General features: G+C 43.8%; 1 protein-coding gene across 2 annotated transcripts in view; it reads left to right on the forward strand.

The window, feature by feature from the left end:
• NRK (Nik related kinase) overlaps positions 1 to 20575 on the forward strand; it is a 122653-nt gene that overhangs the window by 35481 nt on the left and 66597 nt on the right. For both annotated transcript variants that reach the window (XM_079962646.1, XM_079962647.1), the window contains exons 6-15: positions 526 to 616; positions 3621 to 3751; positions 5111 to 5165; positions 6490 to 6568; positions 7554 to 7729; positions 8782 to 8854; positions 10833 to 11040; positions 12565 to 12726; positions 13272 to 13436; positions 19060 to 19212. In XM_079962646.1, the coding sequence (XP_079818772.1) occupies positions 526 to 616; positions 3621 to 3751; positions 5111 to 5165; positions 6490 to 6568; positions 7554 to 7729; positions 8782 to 8854; positions 10833 to 11040; positions 12565 to 12726; positions 13272 to 13436; positions 19060 to 19212 (1293 nt within the window). The remainder of the gene's footprint in view (positions 1 to 525; positions 617 to 3620; positions 3752 to 5110; positions 5166 to 6489; positions 6569 to 7553; positions 7730 to 8781; positions 8855 to 10832; positions 11041 to 12564; positions 12727 to 13271; positions 13437 to 19059; positions 19213 to 20575) is intronic.

The raw sequence follows: 20575 nt of genomic DNA on the forward strand, positions 1-20575 counted from the left end.
CTGCTGCTTTTTGGATCCTATTCAACTCAGTACATAACAAACATCTTACCTAGCAACCTAAATTTTGCTTCTAGAATCTGTATTTTTCAACGTAAGTGGTGCCGGCATGTGCCATGGGTGCTGTCATCTCCCTGACTCATTGGTCCTCTTGCTGAGGATTGTGGGCTTCCCATCAGAGCATCTAGCGCTGGACACTGTGAGAACAGGATGCTGGACTAAATGGGCCTTGGCTTGATCCAGCAGGGCTGTTCTTATGTTTTTAGGTCCTTATCCTTAGCCTATTTAGACAGCGCACAATGTCAACAGTATTGGGCAAGTCACCATACAGTCAACTGCATTGCAATATGTTCTTTATTACAAGGACCTCCCTCCCACTACCCACCCCAGATGATTATCTTTAGATGATGAATGAATGAGGCAGTGGGAGAGGTCATTTCCTCACCCAAGATACGAGCTTTGTTGTCTAGTTTGAATAGAAGCAGGAAGGGGCAAGATAGCTCAGTGTGGTTTTATTTTATCTTCCAGGGATTAGCACACTTACATGCTCATCATGTTATCCACCGAGACATTAAAGGGCAGAATGTGCTCCTGACAGAAAATGCTGAAGTGAAGCTGGGTATGTGTTCCTTGTCTTTTTTGATGGGGACTGTTATGTGCTACTGAATGCATCTCTTGCCGCTGCAATGCACAACGAGTAGCGAAGCTTCAGAGGTAACTGTAGTGTTGTAAATAGGGACACTTGAAAGATTTCACATTTGTGAATTTTGAGGCAAGCAGACCCTGATCCACAGCCCCGCAGACTAATGTGGGGCTCAGAATGTAATCAGGTTCCTCACATCTCTGAATTCTGTAGTGCAGTTCTCAGCTCGAAAAGCCTTTTTAAAAATGCTAAGGTGGACACATTAAGAAATGCATACATTGAAATAAAATACATATACAGTGGTACCTCTGGTTACGTACTTAATTCGTTCCGGAGGTCCGTTCTTAACCTGAAACTGTTCTTAACCTGAAGCACCACTTTAGCTAATGGGACCTCCCGCTGCTGCCATGCGATTTCTGTTCTCATCCTGAAGCAAAGTTCTTAAGCCGAGGTACTATTTCTGGGTTAGCGGAGTCTGTAACCTGAAGCATATGTAACATGAAGCATATGTAACCCAAGGTACCACTGTATAAAAATGATTTTGCATATCCACTCATTGAAATTTGAGAATATAAGATTAACTAAGACAAACAGGGCAGAATGGATTTGTGAATGAATGCCAGCAAAATGGATGTGGCCTGGAAAGAGACAGATCCACCCTTCCCTTGTCATGAAGATACGGAATTATTGGGAATTATATTTATTTATGCAGGGACGCAGGTGGCGCAGGGACGCAGGTGGCGCTGTGGGTTAAAGCCTCAGCGCCTAGAACTTGCCGATCGAAAGGTCGGCGGTTCGAATCCCTTCGGCGGGGTGCGCTCCCGCTGCTCGGTCCCAGCGCCTGCCAACCTAGCAGTTCGAAAGCACCTCCGGGTGCAAGTAGATAAATAGGGACCGCTTACCAGCGGGAAGGTAAACGGCGTTTCCGTGTGCGGCTCTGGCTCGCCAGAGCAGCGATGTCACGCTGGCCACGTGACCCGGAAGTGTCTCCGGACAGCGCTGGCCCCTGGCCTCTTAAGTGAGATGGGCGCACAACCCCAGAGTCTGTCAAGACTGGCCCGTACGGGCAGGGGTACCTTTACCTTTACCTTTTTAGGGGGGGTGGTACCTTTCCCTTTAATTTTTCTTTCTTTCTTTGTAATACACACTTGGAAGCTTTCTCATCAAGTGAAGAAAATCACCTGTAGCTCCTTCAGTGAGACTAGAGATGGAGCCTGAAGTGTGATTTACGGAGTTGTTAAACCTTTGTCCTCAGGGTTTGCTCACATATGCATGCCCATAATTTGACGACATAATTTGACAGCTTGACTATAATTTGACACCCGCAGTATCAAGTGTTGTAGGCAGCACGAGTGATCAAAGCAGCTCAAACACCACAGATAGAATATTTAGTCTGAGCTCAGATGGAGTGCATGTTGCGCGGGCTCAGCTCAGGGACAACAGGAACCCATGGCATCCCATTATGAGAATAATATGTGGTGGCACTTGCAACATATGAACGGATTGCTTGTAGCCACAGACTTTGTATAGATAAATATATTTATATTTGGAATATGTTTATACAGAACATAGTAAGTTATTAATAATCATATATGTATTAGCATTTATAAGAATCGTGTATAAATTAGCACATATTGAACTTGATTCTTCTTTTTTCACTTTATTTTGTATACACACACACACACACAGCAAACCTTCAAGCTTACATGCTTCCCTCTCTGCCTTGTTTGTGCCTGTGAGGAGATTGGAAGCATCAATTTACAGTTTTAACCAAGCCACAGTTCCTTGTGATGCCCTAAATCAAAGGACTGTTTGATTTAATTATAGCTAGTGAGAACAAGCCAGGATCACACCATGGTTTCTAATCCTGGCTTGCTCTTGAAGGTTAAGCAAGCCATAGTTCCCCAAGGTTGGACATTATGGGGAACTTTGGTTAACTTAAAATCAGAAGCTCCTCTTCCTTGATAGTACAAATCAGGAGAGAGGGAATGCACTATCTTAAGGCTTGCCATTGTTTCTTGCCATAGTGGGAAACCATGGCTTTCCATTACATCTAAATGAAGCCTATATCTGCATATGTTCAGCCATTGACTGTCCTTTAACTGATTAATTAGATGTATTATATACACATAAATGTGTGGGCGAGAAAAGCATTAGTTTTGAAGGGGGGAAACGCATTTTTACTTTTCACAATAATGCCTACATATGCATAGCAGGCACCATCTCTAAAGAAGGGTGCCTCTTCAAAGGAGGGCATTTGAAGAGGCACTCTCACCCTTCAAAAACATGCAAGAAGCATCATTGTGTGATGAAGAACTAGGAGTGTCCATTCTAAGAGGGTGTTTCTAACAGAGTGATTCCCTCCTGCCTAAGAAAAGAGGAATGCCTCTTCTTAGAATGTGGAGTTATAAATACTTACATTTCTAAAAAGCATTAACAATTTTTTTTTTTAAAAAAAAACACCTTCCTGATTCACTTGGACCAAGTTTTTAATCAGTCTCAATTAAATGGGCTATATCCAATGTTCATTTTCAGCTAATGCAAGTTTTATTGTTGTGCAAGAGCAGAATCCCATGCAATAGCTGCATTGCAATAGCTGCACTATCAGAAACTGGTGCAACAGATTGTGCAATCTTTTTCACAACATAGTACCAGAAACCTGCTTAGGTTGGTTGTGCAATGGTGTTTCACTAGTGCAAAACATTTCACCAGCAGAACAAGCATATCGCTGAATGACTTTTAACTTAGCAGTACATTGGACATGAGACAATGTAATTGCTTGATCAACTGAGCACTTTATCCCCCCTCATCACCTCAAGCACAATGTTTTGACTGGATTCAGTTCATGCATTCAGCTGCACGTCACCAGGAGCATATGAGGGCCCTTCCCTGTGGTCGTGCTCTGCTTTTTTGCAACCAGCTGTGTGGTTCCACGCACCCCTCGCTTGCTTCATTGCTTGTGCCTGCTTGGCTTTTGCAGTGGATTTTGGAGTGAGTGCCCAACTAGACAGGACAATTGGCAGAAGGAACACATTCATTGGGACCCCCTACTGGATGGCACCGGAGGTCATTGCTTGTGATGAAAACCCAGAGTCAACATATGACTACAGAGTAAGTCCTGTTGCTGCTGGCTGACCTCCTGCCCACCTCCTCTCCAAGCACTTTGGCCAAAACATGCTTTGTTCTCACTTCTTTCTTTGCTCTGGAAACAAAGATGTTTGGTTTTTTCCTCCACTTCTTGAAATCAACCACTGTGATCTGCACCACAACAGTCTTCCACCTCATAAATATTGCCTTATGTACTCTTCTCTATCCAGCCCTCCTTTGTCCCCTACACCACCTTCCAGACCACGGCTATTTCTTCCACAGCATCCCTTCTGTATCTAAAGTCAGCTCCCTGTTTTTTGTTTTGATCACATCACACCTTGTTGTTTTCTCCCTCTGTTTTCTTGCTCAGTTCTGATTCCCCTTCAGTCACTTTGCTCTCACTTAAAACCTTGGCCAATGAACAGAATAAGCAGGTGTTTTGTTGCTGTAATAGACTGATGAGAGGGAAAAGGAAGGAGAAGACCCCTTGGAGTATAACATTTTAAGACTTACGACAGTTGGGAAGTGACAGTTGACAATTGGGAGAGGATGGAAGTGGTTTGCTTGGGTGGGAATGGGTTTAGGAAATTAGTAGCTCTGATCCTGTTCATCAGAGATTTCAGTTTTCCTGAGAATTTATTTTTATTGTTCTTAATTAAACACTCTGTCTGGGGTTAAGCCTAAGTAATTGTCAGTGAAAGTAGGCTTAAAAGGATTGAACAGCTATCCCTATATCTGAAGAAGTGTGCATGCACACGAAAGCTTATACCCAGAACAAACTTAGCTGGTCTCTAAGGTGCTACTGGACAATTTTTTGATTTTTTTTTAACCTATCCCTATACCCATACATTGGTAGGTATGGGAGAGGATTGATTTAGTTTGCACTTAAAGTTGATCCCACCTAATTTGCACTTTCTGAAACGATTCAGAAACCAAAGCACAGCCATCCTTTGGAATCTGCACTTCTCTGAAATTTGCAGTGCAGTTCTCCAGAAAGGTGAAGTGTACAAAAATGTATGCACTAAAGCAGAGTGTGCATACATGAATGAAAATAACATAAATAGATGCATTGTATTAGGAAAAATTGATCCGCAAAAATGTGCATATTAGGCAAAATTGCATTCATAAATGTATTTATTAGAAGAAATTTGCACTAAAATGCTGATGAATTTTCATGAGGACCTTTGAAAAAAATGCAGACTGATGTCTAAATGTGGTTAATTTAACTTAAGATTGGAAAGATGAGAAAAAGAGAAAGTGAAATCAGCACATTTGCCCATCCCTATGCAATGGTTGAGTTGCATTCAACTTGGTAGGCCCTAAGTGGTGCCAACCTGCTCTCTACTGTCCCTTTATGTTTATGCATTGTCTGTTTTCCTTTAGAGTGACTTGTGGTCACTGGGAATCACAGCTATCGAGATGGCCGAAGGGGCTCCTCGTAAGTTTAGTTTTGTTTTGCCTTCTATAACATGTTCAGTCTTAATGTCAGTGCCCTTGTTGAATGTAGAACATTGGCTGAATATGTGTATTTCCAAGTTTACATAGCCTCCAGTAAATTGTCCTTCTGGTTACTAAACCGAATAATAGATTTGTTTGTAACTAGAGGTAAACACACACATAGCAGCAGCAGCAGCACTGTTGCTCAAAGCAAGGGACTTTTTGCTACTCATTCATGCAGCCAATTTCCACCCAACCCTTTTGAAGCCATTCTGTGATGGAAAACCAATGCAACATCAGTGGTGGACTAGGGTACTAAGGCACCCTATGCAAGGCCCAAACTCCCCCCTCCCACTGGCAGCCCTAACACTGCCATCCCAAAGATGGGTAAGGAGGTGTCTGGCTTTGGGAGGGAGGCACAAAGGCTCTAGGAGGGTCCTAGAGTCCTCCTACCTCCTTCCCCAAGCTGGGAAAGTGCTAACTAGGCTTTGGGAATGAGATGGAAGGACTCTAAACCCCTTTCAGAGCCTCATACCTCCTTCCCAAAGCCCAGCACACAGTCCTAAATCCACCCCTGGCAACGTACTTGCCTGTTCCACAAATCTCATTCTCCCACCCACCCTTCCCAGAGCTGTGAAGGCTGTGGTTTTCCATGATAAATGATACAGAGAATCTTACAAAATAACAAGACTCCAGCCAATGAAGTAAAATGCATTTGGCTTGCTAGAAGAGCCAAGCATGCAGCAAGAGGAAGGGCTGGCTCACATATGCATGTTCATCACATGATAGCTATAACATCTAGTGAAGACTTGGAACAACATGGATCAAGCACCACAGTGATGATTTTCACATCATGTCACACAGTCAGAAACTCAAGCCTTATAAGTGGAGCCAGCCACCTTGCTGCCATCAATGGCTAGTTAAGGCATGCGAGTTGCTCATGAAATGTTGTATGCTGTTTGTTAGCTCACGAGGAACTTGCATTTGTCTGAAGGTGACATCACAGCTAGAACAACATAGATAGCATTTTCAGATTGCCTTGTACACAATAGACCACACTTACTCATACCTAAAGCAGGCCCATTGAAATCAATGGGACTTGTGAGTCATGACTAACCTAAACCCTGTTGGTGCTGTTGCAAGTACAATTAAGTCTGGATCCAACCCAGTGCTTTTAAGCAAGGTCTGTTCACATGTTCTCATCAAGCATGCAATGCAATCAAATATAGAGAAATCAAATGATGGCAGGATTGGGAGAGCCAGGCTGAAGGTATCCATTTTAACAGATTGCATATGTGTGCTTGTTCTTCCTCTTCGTCTTGCAGCACTGTGTGACATGCATCCCATGAGGGCTCTGTTTCTCATTCCACGAAACCCTCCCCCAAAACTGAAATCCAGAAAATGGTAAGAGGCTTCCCTTAAATGGCAATAAATGCTAACTTGTTAAGAACATAAGAAGAGCCTGCTGAATCAGGCCAGTGGTCCATCAAGTCTAGCTTCCTGTTTCCACAGGGACCAACCTGCATCATGGACATGAGCGCAACAGCACTCTGCCCACCTGTGGTTTCCATCAACATATTGCCTCTGATAGTAGAGGTATTGTATAGCCATCATAGCTAGTAGTCATTGATATGCTGGCTTGGAGCATAATTTTGGCAGCTGTTTCAATTCAAACTATTGAAAGCTTTCTACGCATCCCAGATATTGTGATCGTATTGATTCCTTCCAAGCTCTTATCTGCACTGGAAGTTTTGTCCCTTGTTGCAACGGCCTCTGTGCAGACATGGTTTACATTAAAGTAGTGCAAGGGAGTGACTCAGGGGTATAGTACAGGACTGCCAATGTAGATGACCCTTTGCATGCAAAAGGCCCCAATGTCAATCCCTGACATCTCCTGAGCAGGTAGCATGGAATGTAGTAGCAGACACCAATCTGATGCACACGCCTAAGCTCAGAAGTGAGATAGCTCCATGATAGGGACACTTTCTGGTTGCCGCCAACTGAATTTCCAAAGGTTGCAGTGCAACCAAGAGGGCCTCATCAGTCATTGCAATAGTGCAAGGCAGTAAGGAGGGATCCTGTATTTAGGGATCCTGGTCCCAAACTGTTTAGGACTTTGTAGGTCAAAACCAAAGCCCAGCAGCTTATGGGCTGCCAATGCAACTCCTTTAGGAGCCATGTAATGCGCACATGATGGGAGATGCGATACAATAGTCCAGTTGCTGCATTTTGCACTAGCTGCAGCTTCTGGACAGTCTCAAGGGCAGCCCCGCATAGAGTGCCTTGCAGTAGTTTAGACTTGCTGAGATATTCTTCTAAACTGTTTGAGGAATTGCAAGGGAGAATTCCTGAGTGAAAAGAAGTCTTTAGGTTGTTGTTGTGTTTTTAGGTCAAAGAAATTTCTGAACTTTGTGGACACCTGTTTGGTTAAGAATTACGTGCATCGCCCAGCAACAGATACCCTGCTTAAACATTCCTTTATCAGAGACATGCAGAATGAACGACAGGTGCGCATCTTGCTAAAAGACCATCTAGATAGGACCAGGAAGAAGAAGGGAGAGAAAGGTAAGGACTAAAGCTTAATAACCTGGGACCAGATTACCTATGGGATCGCCTTAGCGAACCTGTGCCAATTCAACCACTTCAGTTGGGAGAATTGGCACTGCTGCAGGGACTACATAATACCTGTTCCACATTTGTCAGAATGAGATTTTAGTGTGGTACTTTGGAACCCCCTGTTTCTTGAGATCAAGCAGGTGCCTACTAAAAACATTCTTGTTTAGACAAGCCTACCCAGGTGCTGAGGTAATTTTTATTTGTTTTGGTATTTTAGCTTTTGTATGTTTTAAAGCGGGGTTTTAATTTTTTCTTGACTTTACTGATTTATCTTTTGTAAAACGCTTTGAGGCTTTTTACAATCAAGAGGTGTGTCAATTTCATGAAGTTAATTAATTGAATAAATACATTGCTGCCAGCTTCCTCCCTGTTAACCTTAGCAAAATTTTGCATGGAAGAGAACAAAGGAACATAAGAAGCGGCTTTATACTGAGAAGATCATTGATCCATCTAGCTTAGTATTGTCTGCACTGAACAGCAGCAGCTCTCCGGAATTTCAGACAGGATTCTGTCCCAGCTTTACCTTCACACATTATGCTTTGACCAACTTGGGTTTGCCCCTGAATATACATTCAGAAGGGAGCCTCAGTCAACTCTGGCTCCCTGATTAGCACACGACCTGATAGACAGTTTTGCAAATGTGATGGTTGCATTCAAAGCATTCACATACTGCATTTTTAGCTGTGTGCCTGAAATAGCTTGTGTGTGAAGCTGTGTTTTTTTAACTGAAGTAGGGCTTCACTGAGAGCTGACTATAGCTACATATACATATTAGTAAAAGATTGATTAGGCAATTAGGCATTTACAAGACTTCATCATCATTACAGATCAGTAAGATAAAAAATCAGATAATATAGCATTTAAGCAGAAAACAAGTGAATGCTCGTATGTTTAAAATGTTTGACAGTTTCCAGCGTTCGTTGCAATAAATGTGGGGGCAGATTGTAACACACAAAGCAGTCAAGTTTCCTAGCTAGATTTGGTTTTCCTTCTTCTTTCAGATGAAACAGAATATGAATACAGTGGAAGTGAGGAAGAAGCCGATGAGCTGAATGAAGATGAAGGAGAACCAAGGTTACATTTTGCATTTGTAGATAAGATCTGGGTTGCACCCAGGAGAGAGATGACTCCAAAGTTTGATCTGTACACTTCCAGAGCAATTTTTGGAGTCATTTCCTTGTGATGCGTTCTTATTTTGGATAGAGCGGCAGAATTAAGTTGCTCTTTCCCATGCATGATTGCCTGCACAGGGGGCCTGGAAACTCTTCCCCTGGAAGAAGGAGCCACATAGGGCCAGTATCAGGAGTTGGCATGTTTGGGCACTCACTGAGGCCCATTGATAAGGCTACCATCTCAGGTGGCAGGCTCTGGTCCATGCCTGCCACCACTCACAGTCCACGTCAGCCACGTCTGGTCACTATTTCTCCCTCTTCCCTGAAGGATACTGTCAGAGCTGCCTCCAGGTCCCAGCTCACAGAGGACCAACGCTAGGCTGTAATTATGTACAAAAGTCTTTATTGAGATTCAGTTTCCATTTTAAAGCTGCAGCGTGCAGCTCTACGTCCCGACCTTAGACCGGCGAAGTCCCGTCTGAGTCTCCTCCCCTTCCACACCAGTTTAAGACCCTCGCCTTGCTCCACCTCTTCCTAAGTTCCTTTCTCCTCTGGGCCCTCTTGCCCACTAGGGTCTCATCTTTCCTGGACTCCTCTGACGCTGACCCTGACGATTCTTGCCCCTCCTTCCGGCGGGCTTTAGGACCTGGTTCCCTATCCGGGCTACCTTCTGTGCCGCTTGCCTGTACCTTTGAACTTGGCGCGCGCGCCCAGTCTGCAACTTTCCTCTTGACCGTTAACTCGCTCTCCGATGGAGGCGTGGTCAACCCTGACTCATCTTCTCTCGCTGGTGGTGCATATGTGGGCTCTGACACCTGGAATTCCTCCCCCCCACTACGCTCTGGTGGGGAAGCTGGTCCTGATTTCCAACTGCTGCTCTGGGAGTCCCCGCTGGCCCCTTGCTTCTGGGGTGTCCCCCTTGGGTCGCCCCTTGCCCTGCCCATCGGCGCCCCCTTCTGTGAATCTTCCGATTCGCTGGAGAGGCTCATGGAATCTATCGGGCTGCTGTCATATTCTCCTACGCTGCCCTCAGATTGCTCCCCCTCGCTCTCCATCTCCTCTCCTCCCTGCGCTCCCGCTGAGTCCCTGACAGATACAGATGCAGTGAGCAGGGTTGGTTCACAGCAACCATATCTATCTCGCTCAGAGAAGAGGGAGCTACAGCTCCTCTTCTTCCTGAGAAAGGAAGACACAGAGTTTGTGACCCAACCAACCCCCTCAACCAAATAGGCCTAGTCAGAAGTAAGCCCCAATGATTTGCCATGTTGAGGGAATTGCAGAAGAGTTGAGGAGGCTGGGGTTGTGCTTGCCAGACTTTAAAAGCTCACAGTGCAACTATGCCTACTTTGAAGCAAATCCCACTAAGTTAAATTACATTTACTACCAGGTAAGCAGTTTTAGGATTCTATGGAAATAGAGGAAGCAGCTCTTACTCCTAATAAACAAAATAATCATGCTGGATATCTTACTTACTTACTTCGGCTGCTGAAATCTGAGGGAAACTCCACTAGAGTTTGAAGCATTGACCTGGTGCTCCCCCTGTCCCTTGCCATCGAAATGGGATTCCATGAAAACTCAAATATATATATATATATCTGAATTGTCTCTTGTTCCCATTCGGTGTTTGCTGATGAATATAAAGTGTGAACAGATGCTAAAATTTGTTTTGGGAAGGCAACAGTGAAGTAAAGTCTCCAGTGAACAAACAGATAATCAGCTTTAGCCTGGATTCTGAAGTGTTGTTAAAACAGAGGCATTGTAAATATACAGGAGGGCTGGTGGGGAGAGAGATTCTGTGATTATTTTTTTCCTGGAACATTCTTCTTCTGTAAGCTAGGACAGCAAGCATTTCCCCTGTGGCACTGTGTTTGCTCTGTCGCCTTAATATTATGGTTAGTCAAACAGATATTTCCTTTTTTTTAAAAAAAAAAAAAATTAAGCTCCATTGTTAATCTCCCTGGTGAATCCACCCTCCGCCGCGAATTCCTGAGGCTTCAGCAAGAGAACAAAAGCCATTCCGAACCTCAGCGACAGCAGCAGATCCAGAAACAGCAGCTTAAAGACCAGGAAAAGTACAAAAAGCAGCTCTCGGAAGAGAGGCAGAAACGGATTGTGGAACAAAAGCTGCAGAGGAAAAAGTTGGAGGATGTACGATCTGGATTCAGATTTGTTTGTTTTTTCCTGCATGACAGTAGTACTGCATTACAAATATCAAATAAGAAAGGAAGCCATGTTTCTTGTGTCCCCATCTGCACTCCATCTCAAGCATCATCATGATACTTTAAACAGCCATGACTTCCCCTAAGGAATCCTGGGAACTGTAAACCAGAGTGGTTTAACAATTAGCCCCTCTTCCCAGGGAACTTGGGAATTGTAGTTCTGTGAAGGGGGAAAGAGGGATCTCCTAACAACTTCCAGCACCTTTAAAAACTGCAGTTCCCATGATCCTTTGAAGGAAGCTGTGACCATTTTAAGAGGTACAATGCCTCTTTAAATGTACAGTGCAGATGTTTTTAAACAGATTCCTGCTATTATTTAGTGTTGGCAGTGCACATATGCAGAGTAGCTTAAGTGTAACCCTATGCAAATCATAGCAAAAAGGCCAGGCCGTGGACCCCAAGGTGCTTATGGTCTGCATTTTGATATTGGCAAGGCAGCAGGTGGAGGCGAGAAAGACAGAGGCAGGGGTGGCAGATCTGTGGCTCTCCAGATTCCAGGTAGAATCCCATCAGCCCCAGCCAGTATGGCCAATAATCAAGTGTGATGGAAGTTCTAGTCCAACAATATCTGGAGGCCCACAGGTTCTCCACTGCTGGACAGAGGTAGCAGGGAATGCTGTTTTATGTGTATAAACTTCGTCTCAGTTTGGAGGGATATGTGCAGAGCCATCCAAAATATAGGAAGCAAGTGCAGGTTACACTAGAGTAAATGGTGCTGGTGTAATTTGCCCCTATTCCAGACTCTGTTCTAGAGCAAGGCTACTGGTGGCTGAGGTAGGTCACTTACAGAACTGAACTCCTATCTTTATAAATGTTATTGTTAGTGCTCACACTTTTTGATGAGTGACAATGAACTAGTTTAAACTATCACATCTTGGTTTAACCAGCCAATGTATGAATGAATCTTGTGGCCACAAATGTAGCCTAGTTTGTGATGGAAGCAAATGAGCTTGGATCACTTCAGCTGACTACAGTTCACATGAACTGGGAAAGTTTGGTTAATGAAGGTTATGAAGCCAACTTCAACCCAACACCTCCATATCCCAGCTTGTTTTGGAGCCAATAACCCTAGTTTCCCAGATCAGATGAAACAGGAAACTTTGGTTGATGGAAGGCTTACTGGTGTATTTGCTTCCACCACAAAGGCAAGAGCAAAGGGTTCGTTGGCATCTTGATGTTCCCAGTGAAGCTGTTCTCTTTTGGGATACTTCAGGGCAATTTCTTTCAGACCACTTACTAGTTAGCTTGTCAACACAAGTTAATAAAGATGAGAAGACATTTCCAGCTTTTGTAGATTAGTAGCTATTGTAGAGCATGGGTCTCCTTGTTTTCAAAGCCATGTTTGCACAGAATTAGCCATAGCAGCAGTATGACTTTAATAACAATTCCTTTTATGAGCAATCTATGATGGGAGATGAAATGAAACCAATATTATTTCCTGGCATGTGTTTAGCACCAGAAGAGAGAAGAGCTTCGGAAGCATTTGGACTTCGAAAGGAGATGTCCGGAGATCAAGGCAGCTCAAAACAAAATGGAGAAGGATAAAGATGTCCTGCAAAGTCATGAAGATGAGTGGAGCAAAGTGGAAGGAGACAAGAAACTGGAAAATTATCAGGTGTGGATGTAGTTTTGCAGAAGAGAAAATATCTCCACATTTTCTGTGGCAAATGTGAGATGTAAAACCTGAAAGAAAAATGGAAAAGCAAAACCCTGTTCCTCTCCCAAGCATTCAGAAGCAAATAGGGTAAACAGAAAAAAAAGAGGAACCCAGGTGGTGGTGGTTTTCCAGGTTATTCCGTACGTTTCAGTCACAGAGGGTAGCAAGACAGTTAGCATAAGTTTTAACTGAAGCTGAAGTGTAGTGGAATGGAAGCAATGCTGATTGCAACAAACCCAGGGCAGGACAGAAATTGCTGCTTCCTCACATCCCTAGTTGTGGGTCCTACTTATTTGAATTCTACTAGGCACATGTCCTACTCTGAGCCACCATGCTCTCATGGTTCCAAATGCCTGAATCAGGTGCAGGTTCTGATTCAGGCATTTGGACTCGTCCTTAGAGGGAAGAGATGGTTCACCAGACCTAGCCAAAAGTCCATTGGGTTTATAAATTTTTGGGTTCCTCTTTCCTCACAGTGTTTTCTTGCTTCTTTCCCACCCTAGAAAAAAGTTGAAGAAGTGCATCATGGCAAGAAGCTTCATCGGACTCTTCCTAAAGATCAAACACAGCTGCTTTCTCTCCAACATGACCACAAGCAGAAGAATAAAGATCCCCCGAAGCTCCTCAGCCCCCAAACCCGTCTCCCATCGAACAGTGCAAGCAAAGAGGTACATTGCAGCTCTGGGAATGGGTTGTTCTCTGGATTGAAAATGATCTGCTTGGGCAGGTGGGGTTTTTTAAACATGCTCAAAATTTCACTTGGAGAAAACGGAAGCCAGGAGTGAGGAACCTCAAGCTCAGGGGCCAAATATAGCCCTTGATGTTTTTCTGTATGGCCTTTGGGATTCTCCCCAAGCCCTATGCATCTCTAGCTCTCCTCTGCACCTTCCTCACGTACTTTTAGCTTGAGCCATTATAATGCCCCTTGCATGTCAGTTTGGAGAATGTGTGCATGTGCACATTTGCAGCAACCTCTGACTTGGCTGGGACATAGCCTGTACAAAGGTAAGAATCACATCCCTTACAGCATTCACATTTGCTTCTGGTTTGCCCACCACAGGCATACAACCCTCCCAGAAGGTTGCCTGGGAGAGACTCTGTCCGTTAGACTGGAAAAAAAGTTCCCCATCTCTGGTTTAAGCTATCACATGGTTGGTAACCATTTGCTTCTACTTCAAGGCTGCAGACAAATGGATTGTTGTTTGGGCTGTACAGAAATTCAACCAAGAATTTGGTTTTCTTTTTTTAAAAAAAAAAAAAAGCAGGTGCTTTAAAAAAGAAGAAGAAACCATTTGTGGGTAGCTAAGCTTGCCATTTTCTGCAAATGCATGGAAGGATCTAGGAGCCTGGATTTTAAGGGGTGAGGAAGAAGGACAGCTATCTGGGTCTTGAGATCCACAGGCGTCCTCTGAAGAAGCTAAAGGAAGCTGGTTAAAACCTTTAAACAAAAGCTAAGGAGTTTTGTTGCTTTCCTCGTGGTTGTAGCCTTAGAGGGAACAACTGTAGAAATTCAGACCAGTGTGAATTCAACCACTTCAGTGTGAGCTGAAGTGACTGAATGCTCCTCCATGCAAGAAATTAAAAAAATCTGCCTAGAAAAAACTAGCATGCCATGGAGAAGTGTTCTTGCCTAAGCCTATCCCTGATATGCTATATTTCTAAGTGCATGGAGTGTTTTGTGTGCACATAGAAGAGCATTCATCAGGCTGTAGCAGAGGGAGAGATAGGCCTGCAAAGAAACGAGCAGTTTTTACTTCTCCTCCCTTTGAATGCTTTCCATTCCAGCTTCTATGTTAACTTTTTTTCTCTTCCTTTTCCATTTATGTTGTGTTTTTTATATTAGGGACCGGTGGCAGGGCCCATGTTATTATTGATAATTGTTAGGTGCTCTGGAAGCCTTTTTTCAGATGAAGAGTAGGATTTTTAAAAAAAAACATGTTTTAAATAAGTAAACAAACATCGGCCCTGCCCATCTCAAGTAGTCTGAATTTTACAGCTGAGACAGAAATTTACCGCTTCAGTGAGAACTAAGTGAACAATCTTATTGTACTCCCAGTTAGGGTAATAAATTTTTTAAAGTATACTTTCAATGCATACTGAAAGGTGGGTTGTGGGTTTTAATCATTGTTGATGTTTGTCAGTATGCATCCAGGGTGTGTGTTCAAGTGAATGAGCGCAGAATATATAAAGACGGGCATCTTGTCTAGATAATGCAGCTGACTGAGAGACACCATTCTTAGCCAGCAATAGAACTGAGAATGGCGAAACTCCTCTTTCATTAGATACTACAGATAGGTGGGAACTGAATTTGATGAATGGCTCGGCTTCCTAGCAGAAGTCATTTGGGTAGATGATGCTCAGGAATTTTGTGCACCTCCGGTTTGCTAGTAAACCTGAATGACTTTGGTGTGTCATGGAAACACTCCCCGTGCTCCTGCCAGGGCTGGAAAGAGGTTAGTTTAACCTCCAGTTTACTAGTAAAACTGAAATACTTCATCACAAAATGATGCTCATCAAGAAAGTGGGTCACCCACATGAAAAGTTTGGAAAGCTCTGATCTACTCTCTGGTTAAAGGCCACTGGTGGTCTCTAGTTTGGGGGCTCCCCAAAATCATTAGTTCAGCAAAGAGTCAGTATAAATGACTTATTAGAGGTTGGTTGGGTAGTTGGGTAGTTCTAAGCCAGGCATAGGCAAACTCCGACCCTCCAGATGTTTGGGACTACAATTCCCATCTTCCTTGACCACTGGTCCTATTAGCTAGGGTTGATGGGAATTGTAGACCCAAACATCTGGAGGGTCGGAGTTTGCCTATGCCTGTTCTAATCTTTAGGGCAGGAGTGGCTAACCTTTGGCCCTTTAGATATTGCTGGATTGCAGTTCCCACAATCCCCCAGTCTGCAAGGCCAATGGTCAGTGATAGTAAGAGTTGGAAATGCAGGCATAGCTTGAGGACTACAGGTTAGCCAATCCTGCTTTAAGGGATGGGAAATGCTGCTCTGCTTCATTGCTTCAACTTTCTCCTCTCTATATTTTTTTTTTAAAGTCTGTAGCCCGAGGGGAGGGAAACACACATCGCAAAATGCCAGCTCCAATATTCATCTGCATCGCTGACATGTATTCCATAAATGACCTCTTTGTACTGGAATGAAACGCATTGTAAAATTTAGTCCATGCCATTACTGTTAAATTTTAATCGAAATGTACTGTTGTGGATTTCTGACATTAGCAGTTGTAGGCAGTGAGTCTCTGTTGGAAGTGTGCGGCATTAAAAGGAAGCAAATTGGGCCTGACATAAATACGCAGTTTCTCTTGCAAGTGCTGATTGTGCCTTGTGTGTTTCCAACGCTATGCCGCCGCCGTTGTGGTTCTGCCTGTTCAGTTCCTTTAATCCCATTTGGCACCATGTCGATTTTGCTCGGGGAGGGAGGGGAGTTGTTAGGATTCACAGGGACAAAATCATTGACTCAAACCATTTCCCCCCAGTGAAATAATAATTACTTCTTATCAAGATGGTTGTCATTTAGGTGAATCTCCTGGCATTATATTAACAAGGAAGCTGTCGCCATCTGCTTGGAGGAAAGCATGGCAGCCTGCATGTCGAAAAATAAAATAAAATGTGGGCCTGCATTTTTTGGGGAGAGAAGTTATTCAGTGACTATTTATATCATCTTTCTCCAGATGCATGGATGCATTCCTGTCTGGGCGGGTCAGGGGGGGGGGTCAGAGGCAAAAGTGGGTGTATGAACTAATGCAATTTTTTACTTTTGCACAGGAGGCTAGGTTCTGTGCACACTCACACATCACTTTCCGTCCTCCATCCATTCAAGCTAGGGGCTTTATCAGAGTCCCTGGATCAGTGGCGTAGCGTGGGTTGTCAGCACCTGGGGCAAGGCAAGTAATTTGCGCCCCCTAACCCATGGATTTGCACCCCCTAACCCGTGGATTTGCACCCCCTAACCCTAACCCCCAGATGTTGCACCCGGTGCGGCCGGCCCCCCCTGCACCCCCCACGCCACGCCACTGCCCTGGATACATTCCAGCTAGGTGGAAACGTTCAGAGGGCAAAGCAGAGCCATTGGGCGTTTGGGAAAGAAGGGGTGTGGAAAATCACAAGGGCCACATAGAGAAACCTTAAAGGCCACAGTCTGGCTTCAGGCCTTGTCTTTCAGGCTTCTCTGTCTAGCTCTTGGGCATATTATTATTATTAGTATTATTATTAGTATTATTATTAGTATTAGTATTAGTATTAGTATTAGTATTAGTATTAGTATTAGTATTAGTATTCTCCGCCCATCTGGCTGAGTTTCCACAGCCACTCTGGGTGGCTTCCAACAGAATATTGAAAACATGATAAAACATTGAACATTAAAAACTGGCTGCCTTCAGATGTCTTTTAAAAGTAGGGTAGTTGCTTATTTCCTTGACATCTGATGGGAGGGCATTTCACAGGGCGGGTGCCACTACCGAGAAGGCCCTCTGCCTGGTTTCCTGTAACCTCACTTCTTTCAGTGAGGGAACCGCCAGAAGGCCCCCGGTGCTGGACCTCAGTGTCTGGGCTGAACAATGGGGGTGGAGATGCTCCTTCAGGTATACAGGACCGAGGCCATTTAGGGCTATAAAGGTCAGCACCAACTGTGCTCAGATATTTGTATCTCCTCCAAGCCACTTCTTCTTGGAGGCTAGACCCTCCAAGTGTTTCTGTTTTCCAGGGACAGTCCTGGATTTACAAAGTTCATCCTGGTTTCTGATTCGATCCTGGAATGTCCCACTTTTCCTTAGGGCGTCCCTGTTTTCTTTGGAGAAATGCTGGAGGATATGCTGTTTTGCAGCCTTTGAGCCAAGGAGATAAGAATTCTACAACCTTTAGAATACATCAGAAGGCAGCCCTGTATAGTGTTTTTATAGATGCTGAAATCCAGCCAGAGTGGCTGGGGCAACCCTACGAGATGGGTTGGGTATACATAATAAAGGGATGGTGATGACAAAGACATCCCTATTTTCGTCAGAGAAATGTTGGAGGGAATGTGAGGGGAACACACCCACCCTGAGTGCTTTTGGGTGGCTGAAATGTGTCCTTGAACAGCAATAAAGCCTCTTGCTGTGTACAAGGTGTGTACAAGTGTAGAAACAGATGGCATTTGACTGGCTGGAATGAAGCCTACTGTACAAAAGTAGGAATCACACCCATTGCCCTGCTTCACCCATCAATGCCATGCAGCCTTCAGAAAGCTGAACATAAGAGAGTGAGGTGCTTGGACTGCAAAAGCTTTTCTACCCCTGTCTTAGCCTAGCCAAGGGCAGAAGCAAAAGCTATTCACCAGTTCCTGGATTCCCAACCCCATGTTTCACCCTTTAAGATGAGCATGGAAAAGCCTTTCAAGATGACTGCAAGGGAGAATCAGTGGGTGGAAGGAATATATCACTTTCCCCTGCCTGATGCTTCTCCACCTCATCCCCTTCATCCTTAGCCATTTCTCCATCATGAACACACACACCAGTCAGCAGCAACACCAGAAAGGAAGGGTTATGCACAATATCCTGCCTTCCACTTCCCCTCCAAACATCTCCACCTCCAATCATGGTAGGTGCAGATACAGAACTGGGAATCCCATGATTGCTACTTAACTTCTAGTACTGATCTAGCAGTCCCTTTTGAATTGGCATCATTATAAAATAGGAGGAGGAGTTGTGGTAACTAGTGAAGAATGAGGGGTTGAGGGGGTGAAGCCAGAGGAAAATGCACAGGGCAGTCTAGTTGAAGAAACTAGGGCTTTGTATCTGACAGGCATATGTCATAGCTGCAATATCAGAAGTAAGTAAATTTATTGTTTTGGCCTTAAGCCATAACAACAGTACTGTACTGAGCTACCAGGGCAAAATAAAATCCAAAAATGGCAGGGGCCTGCACAGGTACATCATATATGGATTTGTCTGAACCATAGGTCATGGTGAAAACCATAATCTGATAAAATGGGTACAGGATGTCAAAACCCATACTGTCATCGATCATTAGAACAATTCACGACATGCCCATGGTGCGGGGGAGTCTCCGCTGTGAAGGCAAACAAAGCCACCATTTCATTTACATACCCATTGCTGTCGAATAGCCCTTGGAATTTTAACGTTGTTGATTTAACAGCAAATATAGAAAACGCAAGCAAGAAAATGTTGCAGATGTCTGCACCTTATCTCCTTATACACAGGGCAACTCAACAAAAACAGGGGTAAACAGACACCCATCTCATTGTTGAATTTGTTGAATATGTCTGTCTCTGTTGGTTTGTTTCCAGACTGAGAGCAAGCGTGAGAAGAGTGATGGTATCCAAACTGATCTCAACTGGGCAGCCGTTCTTGGGCATGATGCCACCTCACATGGTCGACTAGGTTCTGGAAGCAACTCCAGCCCATGTACTCCAGCTTTGCAAAGAGCAGTGGTGGCTCAGGTAGGAGATTCCCACTGAAGGTTTTTTACAGTTGTAGAGGTCTATGAGATGAGATGATCTGTCAATTTTTGTTTCTCTCACATTTCCACATCAGTTTCTCTCTCTCTCTCTCTCACACACACACACACACACAAAATCTTCAGGATAATTCATTAACATTTTAGTGTGAATTTATTCTACATTTTTCCAGGCATTGTTGCCTAACGTACACATTTTTGCAAAGCTATTTTTTCCAAATATAATGCATTTTTCTACATTGTTTTCAATATTCTATTAATTTAAATGCACACTTTATATGCATATGCTACTGTATGCACTTTTGTACATATTACTTGGCTGGGGAATTGCGCTGTAAAAATTGAAGAATTTTGTGGTTTGTTTTGCTTCTTGTTTTGGAAATAATTACCTTAGGTAAGTTTCCTTTAAATGTAAATGGAATCAAATTTCTCCTCTCTTCCTAGAGATGGTTTAGGCATGATGCGAAACCTTGGTTTGTTACCCTCTCCAAACAATATTTCTTCCCCAAACATATGTTTCAATTCTTCTTCTTTTAAAAAGGTCCTCTTTTCAATGGCACAGTCCAGTTTCTCTGCCTTTATGTTTTCTGTGCTACAGAGAAGGAAATAAATCAGGTGATACAGGAGCACAGGAAGCTGCCTTGTACTGAATCAGATCATCTAGCTCACTATAATCTATATCAATTTCAGCTCTCTGGGATTTCAAACTAGGAGTCTTTCCTGCATGGAGATGCCAGATATTGAACCATTGACCTTCTGCATGCAAAGCAGATGTTGTTCCACTAAATCCCTTTCCAGAAATACAGCTGCCCTCTCCTGAAATTCGTGTCAGCTTCTGCAGTGGCCAAATGGAGAAGAAACCCTTCTATATTTTTCTTTTCCTCTCCCCACTTTTGGCCTAGAACTCAGACAGAATTGGGCTGTGACAATCAATTGTTTGTTAATACTTCCATTTCCTGCTGAACGATAAGCAAGAGATGCAAGGCAGGCCTAGCAACGTCTGCTTAAATGACTGTTATTTGTGATGACATTAATGCCTGACTGGATAAATTCTGGGATATTATTCTTGCATGTTGCACAAAAAGCCTTGGCCCACTATATCTGCTGTATTTCCATTGGAAATATTTTATTGTGCATAATTCATAGTGCACAATAAATGTATCTTTGTGTTTGGCAGAGCGAGAACGAAGGAAGGTTCTCTTCCCAGAGGGCCAAGTTACAGAGGTCCTTGTGAGGGAGGTTGGGTAGGAGGGTCTGTCTCTGTTTGTTTGGGCTGTGGCTTCCCTGTGTCAGACTCTGCTCTCCATAAAGTTGGGATTAGAAAACAGACAAGCAGCACTCATCAG

This window comes from Podarcis cretensis (genome assembly GCF_951804945.1).
Source record: "Podarcis cretensis genome assembly, chromosome: Z".
Lineage (NCBI taxonomy): Eukaryota > Metazoa > Chordata > Lepidosauria > Squamata > Lacertidae > Podarcis > Podarcis cretensis.